At 50.8% G+C, this 7,058-nt stretch overlaps 1 protein-coding gene across 6 annotated transcripts in view; it reads left to right on the top strand.

Annotated features, from left to right (window-relative positions):
• Positions 1 to 970: 970 nt before the first annotated feature.
• Positions 971 to 7,058, top strand: part of PODXL (podocalyxin like) — a 43,042-nt gene continuing 36,954 nt past the window's right edge. For all 6 annotated transcript variants that reach the window (XM_084512705.1, XM_084512704.1, XM_084512703.1 and 3 more), the window contains exon 1: positions 971 to 1,088. In XM_084512705.1, coding sequence (XP_084368831.1) covers positions 1,043 to 1,088 — 46 coding nt within the window. In that variant the 5' untranslated portion in view covers positions 971 to 1,042. The remainder of the gene's footprint in view (positions 1,089 to 7,058) is intronic.

The raw sequence follows: 7,058 nt of genomic DNA, 5'->3' as shown, positions 1-7,058 counted from the left end.
AAAAGGAACAAAACCACCTCAGCCCCCATCTCAATTAATACCCCAAATCTCCACAAATGCAAATGGGAATCACAACTCTCCCACAAACCTCCTTCCCGAGGAAAATCCAATCTCCTTCCCCAAACCCCATGAACTCCCCAGATAGCACCCAATAGCAGTTGGGAACTCCAAATCCCCCTGAAGACCCTCATCCCAACAAAAACAAAATCAAAATAAAACATGAGCTCCAATCTCCCACCCCAACAAAAACCCCAAATCCCTCCACTTGAATCCCACCCCCCTCAGACCCCCATCCCAAGGAAAACTCAACCTCCACCCCCAGACTCCAGGAATCCCCCAAATCTCACCCAGTAGCAGGACGGAACCCCAAATTCCCCTGTAGACCCTCATCCCAACAAAAACAAACAAAACTAACAAATAAACACCACAACCTCCCAACCTCCCACCCCAACAAAAACCCCAAATCCCTCCACTTGAATCCCACCCCCCCCAGACCCACATCCCGAGGAAAACCCAACCTCCATCCCCAAACTTAATTAACCCCCCAAATCAGACCCAGTAGCAGGAGGGAACCCCAAATCCCCCTGTAGACCCTCATCCCAACAAAAACAAACAAAACAAAACAAAACAAAAGGAAAAGAAAACACCACCTCCCACCCCCCAAAAACCTAAATTCCTTCACTTGACTCTCACACCCCCATCCCGACAAAAACCCAACCTCCATCCCCAAACTCCGCGAATCCCCGACCCCCCTTTCTATCCAGCAATCCCCCCCCAAGCCTCCCACCCCAAAGAAACCCCCAAACCCCCTCCAAGCCCCCATCCCCACCAACCCCCCCCGTGCCATTCCCCTCCATCCCCAGCCTTGCGGGGCGGAGGCGGGGGCGGGTCGGGGCCGCCGGGCACCTCCCCCGGTTGTGGGGCGGGGGGGAACCGGGGCCGGCTCCGGGACCGGGGCCGGGGGAGGGCAGCGCCCGCCCGCCCCAAACGGGGACAGCGCCGGGAGCCGCTGCGGGGTCGGGGCCGGCCGCACCAAGGCACGATGCGGGCACCGCTGCTGCTGCTCCTGCTGCTGCTGCTGCTGCACGGTGAGTGGCACCGCCGCTCCCCCCCGGCGCTGCCTTCGCTTTGCTACTTTATTTGTCTATATTCCTGGTTTTTTATATATTTCTATTGTTCTATATTTCTATTTTCTATCTTTTATTTTTTCTATATTCTTATTTTTCTATATTCTTCTTTTTCTATATTTTTCTTTTTCTATATTCTTTTTCTATATTTTTCTTTTTCTACATTCTTCTTTTTCTATATTTTTCCTTTTCTATATTTTTCTTTTTCTATATATTTTTCCCATATCTCTCTTCTTTCCATTTATTTTTTTCTGTATTTTTATTTGTACTCTTTTTTTTTTTTTTCCCCCCGCGTTTCGGGGCTGCGCGCATCCAGCATCCCCCACCCCCCCCCCCTCTCTCTCTCATCCCCTCTACTCGGGAAGCTCTTGGCGAGTTGAAACCAGAAAAAAAAAAAACAACGAGGGGGATGCTGAATCTGGCTCTGTTAACCCTCTCGTTCAGCAAAGAAGTGTCGGGAGCCAACTGGCAGCAAAACTCGGGGCACAGATCCGTAGGACGGCGAGCCGCAGTGCTCGTTCCTTTATGCAGCTGCCCGCGCTGCTTCTTCGCTCCCTCGTGTGGCTTCACAAAGCCCCCCCGGCTGGGCTCATGCCCAAATCTCATCGGTTTGTGGAAGGGAGTGCAGAGTGCCGAGGCGCACGCAGCTCTTTTGGGGTCCCACCAGGCGAGGGAGAACTTTGGGTTGGCGTGGCGATGGTCCAGCACGCAAGGTGCCGTAGGTCTGGAGCCCTCCACCTTCTGTTTGAGGAGGTGGCATGGGGAGATGGGGGGTGAAAGGTGATGGAAGATGGCAAAGTCAACGATAGAGCCATATAAAGGATCGGCATCTGGAGACCCTTCGTGGTGAGGTGGGTTTGGGGCATTTTGGGAGAGGAGGTGGTGATGCTGCCTTGGGTCGTGCAACAGCACGGGGGGCATGGGCGCTGCAAGACCGGCTGCGGGTACTGCAGAGGCTGCAGGAGGGATGATTTGGGGAGAGATGGCCGTAAACTGCTCCGAAAAGTAGCGGGGAAGGGAACTGCACTGATTGCTTTCAAAGTGAATAAGGGAAGGGAGGAGTTGGGGGATTTCTTTGCTGCATTCAGGGAGAAGGGGGGGAAAAAATTAAAGGAGAAGGTGAAATCTTGCTCTGGGTCATGTCACACAGCCGAGCCTCTGCGGAGCTGAACGTGCTTTGATTTAAGGTAACAAAAGCTCAGGAACTCTCCAGGGGTAAAAGCAGGGCAGGGGCAGGGCTCTGGGGTTTGAACTCGGGGGGGAATTGTCTGAGGTCAGGCTGGAATCTCCGCCTGCCCTTTTTTTATTGTCCTGCTGCTCTCAGGACTGGCGTGTGCTGGCGGCAGTGATGGCAGAGGGGAAAATGTGTGCTGGGGCTCGGTGGGCGAGCAGGTGGGAAGTCCTCATCTCCTCCTGGCGCCGCCGCGGGAGCTGCAGGAGATTTCTCTTGCCATTAAAAAGCCTCAGCCTCATTAATATTGGCACGAAGCAGGAGCTGTTAATGCAGTTTTTCTTGCACCGGCCAGAACGGAGCTGAGTTTAGCTGAATTTGGCTTCTCAGACAGTTTTGTGTTGTTTTTCAGACCTGAGGGCTAAATATGTTCGGACTGGCACAAAACAAGCTTTCGGCTCCAGGACGGTGCCCTCGAAGGAAGGTGGAGGGACCTGTTTCTGTAGCGCTCTCGAGTGATCCTATTACATATTTCTCGGAAATTATTTGATTAAATCCTCCCAAACAGCATTTCCTGCCATAGCTGCTGCTCCGAAGTTTTGAAATAAGCTACTTAGAGGTGGTTTCGTGTTGCTCCCTGGGTGTTGGCACCAGGAATTTCTTCCTCAGGGGTCAAAATAGTCACCCTTAGCTGCTGGGTGTTTTGGCTTGGGCGCTGCGGCTTGGCCAGGATTATGCTGCTGGTCACAGCAGTGCTTATCTGGTATCTGCTGTGATCACCTGAATTGCTCAACCGACAAAGTGCATCATTTCCACCCCCGAAAATAGGAAGAAGTTGGGTTTGTAAATGAAACTGCAAGTTTTTTGGTGTCTTACAACAGTAACTCGGATGGGGCTCATTGCTTGCCTCCCGCCTGCGTGCGTTTGATGTTTCAGTGGGATGTGAAATGGGTGGGTGAGCAGGGAGCTGGGATTTGGGAGGACAGTTTGGGATGTCCTGAAGAAGAAGGTGACAACATCGTGCTAGGGGTAGAGGAGAATCGTGATGGAGTTTCTAAAAGCAGCTACTTGGGGTACAACTGCTTCCCTACAAATACTCATGTCCAGGTTTGTATCTGATTCTGGAGAGATTCCCCCCTGTTTCTCCCGCTGTACATCAGAATAAAATCAGCCTCAGACAAGGCATGGCCAATCCATCCAAGAGATGCAGCGAATACAGCATCGGGTAAATAACGTCTTTAAATCCAGCCAGTTTGCAAGGGGCTCAGAGTTACCCATTCTGGCATGCTCCCAGGCCATTTGATTTTGTTTATTCCTTATTTATTAGATCTTCTAGCCCACTTGGGGGCACGATAGCAGAATTGCATCAGGAAGAGAAAACCGATACGCTTCATTCTCAGAGAGAGGATTAAAAAGAGCCACAGCAAAAACCTGTCCTGGGGGCAAAAGGCAGGAGCAGGTCCTGCCCTTTGTCCAGCTCAAAACATACCACACACCTCCGGATTTTAAGATCTTGTTGCCAAAACAGCCCTTTTCATTCCCAAAAGCTGCCTTGGCTCCCCACTACTCGGGGTTCATGTTTGTCCAAGACAGGCTGTCAAAGACGTGCATTTTTTAAATCTATCTAATCCATCGAATACTAATCCAGCCATGGGCAGGAGCAGGAAATTGGGGCCATGCCAATGCGAGGAAAAAAAGTTGTTAGCCCAAGTGTTACAAAATCAGTGCTGAAGCAGAGCGTATCTTCATGTACTGCTGCTGGAGGAACTTTGACCAGGTTTTTGCATCCCGTTTCCAAACCTCTCCTCGCAAAGGCAGTGCCATGCCTTTGATTCCCCGGTGGCGAAGCAGATACAGTAATGATACCCCGTGGGTCTGTTTAGGCAGCTTAATTAAAGACTTGTTTGTAAAGCACTTGAAGATCCCTGGATGAAAGGAGCTGGAACCATGCAATGCACTGATTTAATTCCAGAGAGTTGCTCGAAAGGCTTATGAGGAGGAGGCTGGTGATCACTCATGTCGGCGGTGACGGGAGACCGGCCGCAAATATCTGCTCTCAGCATTTGTGGGGAGGATTGGGCTGTGCTTTGGTTATTATTCGCCCTATAAATTCTGTGTCTTCTCTCCCCATCTGCACCCTCCAGAAGACATAAGCACAGAAGACATAAGCACTGGCACAGTGCAAGCGAGCTGTGGGCTGTTTTGGGGTGCAGGTTTTTGGGACTAAGCCCTAGTCAGTGAGGATTTCCCAGGCTGTGCAGCAGTCCCGTGTTATTTTGAGTGTTATATCGCTATGCAACAGCAGAGATTTGCTCTCAGGGGTTAGGTGCAGGGCCACATCCATCCCATTTGTTTGCACCTTGAATTTTGCCCCTTCCCCGCAATGCTGAATCACTACGTTACCCCTTTGCCCTATCCCTGAGGACCCACCATGGCACTCAAAAGCCCATCTGCCTTCAGCATCTCCACCTCCAGATGGTCCAAGCAGCAGGACCAAGCACAGTGCAAACAACCCACCCACGGCTGCCCAGAAATTCCCAGCTGAGCATCCCCTGCGCCTTCGCTCCTGAACATCACAGGAGGGCTTGAACTCTGCAGGAATCCAGGTGGCCCAGTTTGGTCCATTCCCCGTGTGCAGGCATGTGAAATCTCACAAGCTCTGCGAAGCGTTTTCACATGTTTCTACCAACTTCCTCCTCAAAAGCCTGTTTACGTGCGCTGCTGGCTGCATAGCTTCTCCTGTAAGCGGCCAAGCTCCACGTAAGGATGTTGTTCCTGAATTCTTGCAATGCCTGCCCTTCCCTTCAGAGAGCTCCTGAGCAAAGTTTGCCTTTTTTTTATTTATTTATTCTAGAGGACGCACAGTCATTTGGCATTTGTTAGTCACAGAACCACAGAATGGTTTGAGTTGGAAAGGTTCCTAAAGCCCATCCAGGTCCAGCCCCCTGGACCAGGTTGCTCAAGGTCCCAGCAGTTGTTCTCCAGCAATCTGTGCTCAGCTTTCCACACCCCCAAGGGCTTCACCCTATAATCCCCAAATTGCAAAGAGCATCGCCTCTGGGTTTGGGATTGCCAAGGAAAGCCACTGAGTCTTTTCCCCTGTGGTAGGTTGGATGTAAGCTGGGGTGTAAGAAGGGGCAAGGTGCACCTTCCTGCCCAATGTACCTAGATGGCTCATGCTCAATAAAATATAAATATCCATAAAATTGAGCTGTTGGGGTTGAAACCACGGGGCGTTTGGGATGTGGTTAGCTGAGCCTGGTTCTTTTTGGGGGTCCCACTGCATGGTGGGCTTTGGGGATGTACCTCCAGTCTCACACAGAAGCCCTTCCATGTGCTGTTGGTGCTTGACCAAAAAATCACTCTTTTCTCCAAACTGACTGGTGTGATGGTGTCCCACATCCCAAGGATCTTTCTCGTGCTGCTTCCTTCATTATTTGGGAGGAGGGAGGCAGCTCATCTTAGCTTCATCAGTTAATGGCTCCAATTGTTTATTTTCCTGTTCTAGCACTGGGCTAAAGCCTCGTGGTGGTTTTCTGGAGGTCCCTGAGGAAGATGTAGCCCCAGTTAGAGCTGGGAGGAGGCAGAAGGGCAGTGCTCTTCCCGTATCCCGTAAAGGGACCACTTTTGAGGTCCCTAAGCTCTGGCTAGCGTAAATCTGAAACCGTGTTACTTTAGAGTCAAACAGCCCTTTCTGAGTGGAAAAAGCTGGAAAGAAAAAGATAAACTTCCCCATCATTGTACAAAAATCATATGTGATCTGCTAATATGCTGCATAAGGACTGGCTGTGCTGTCTTTTTTTTCTGTTTTTTCTTATTTTTTAGAGAGACCCCACTGTGAGTGTTCAGGGACAGGGAGATGCCCTCCCTGGGGTCTCCAGGGCCACTGCAGTACAAATGGCACTGACAAAGTCCTGGTGAGCAGGGGGCTGAAAGGTAACAGCAGCTTTCCATGGCCAGAAGCTACCCCCTGGCAGCATAAGGGGAAGGTGGAGAAGTCTCACGGCACATTTCAAGGGTTTTTATCGTGGCATCTGGTAAATCTGGAGTTCAGCCCAATGATGAAGAGGAGATGTTGACTTTGCTCTGTCAACACTCCTTTACATTGTGACCGTGCTGATGTGCTAATATTTTTCTTCTCTCTGAACTTCCCGGTGGGCAGGATCGGTGGCCTCACCTCTTACCAGAGCCAAGGTGAAGGGATGGGCTCCTTCAAAGGTGACTTAGACCACTTCAGTTTAGCTTCCTGCTTTGAATTGTAAATAGTGCTGGGACCAGTGAGTGCTTTGGGCAGTCCTAGGAAATACCAATAGTAACATTACTGCCTGCTGGGAGTGCAGAGCTCTGGGGTGGGATGTTTGGGATGACCCACATAGGTGTCTGCATGCACAGGTTCTCTTGAATAAAGTCGTTGCATGCCTCAGAGTCAGCCTTGGCTCCTGAATTTTGCTGAGAACCATTGGGAACCAGCAAACACCAGGATGCCTCATCAACCCGAACAAGAAATTTCCCTCTGGCTTTCAAGAGAGAAAATTAAGTTGCTCCAGACCCTGAAGGCACCAAAATCCTCCATTGACCGCTCGCTTATTGAGTCTTGTCACTTAAGTTTTCTGATCACTACGTCTGGCTGCTTTTTTGCAAATCTTTCTGCCTTTGCAGCACGTGCTGCTCCACGTGCTGCAGGCACCTTTCCCGTCCCGTAAATAACGTACGTGTCACGGCTTTCCTGGCCACAAGCCAGGACTGCTCAGTGTTGTGTG

This window comes from Aythya ferina (assembly GCF_964211825.1).
Source record: "Aythya ferina genome assembly, chromosome: 1".
Taxonomy (NCBI): Eukaryota; Metazoa; Chordata; class Aves; order Anseriformes; family Anatidae; genus Aythya; species Aythya ferina.
Note: the sequence above shows the minus strand (reverse complement) of the source record. Positions and strands in the feature narration are given on the sequence as shown.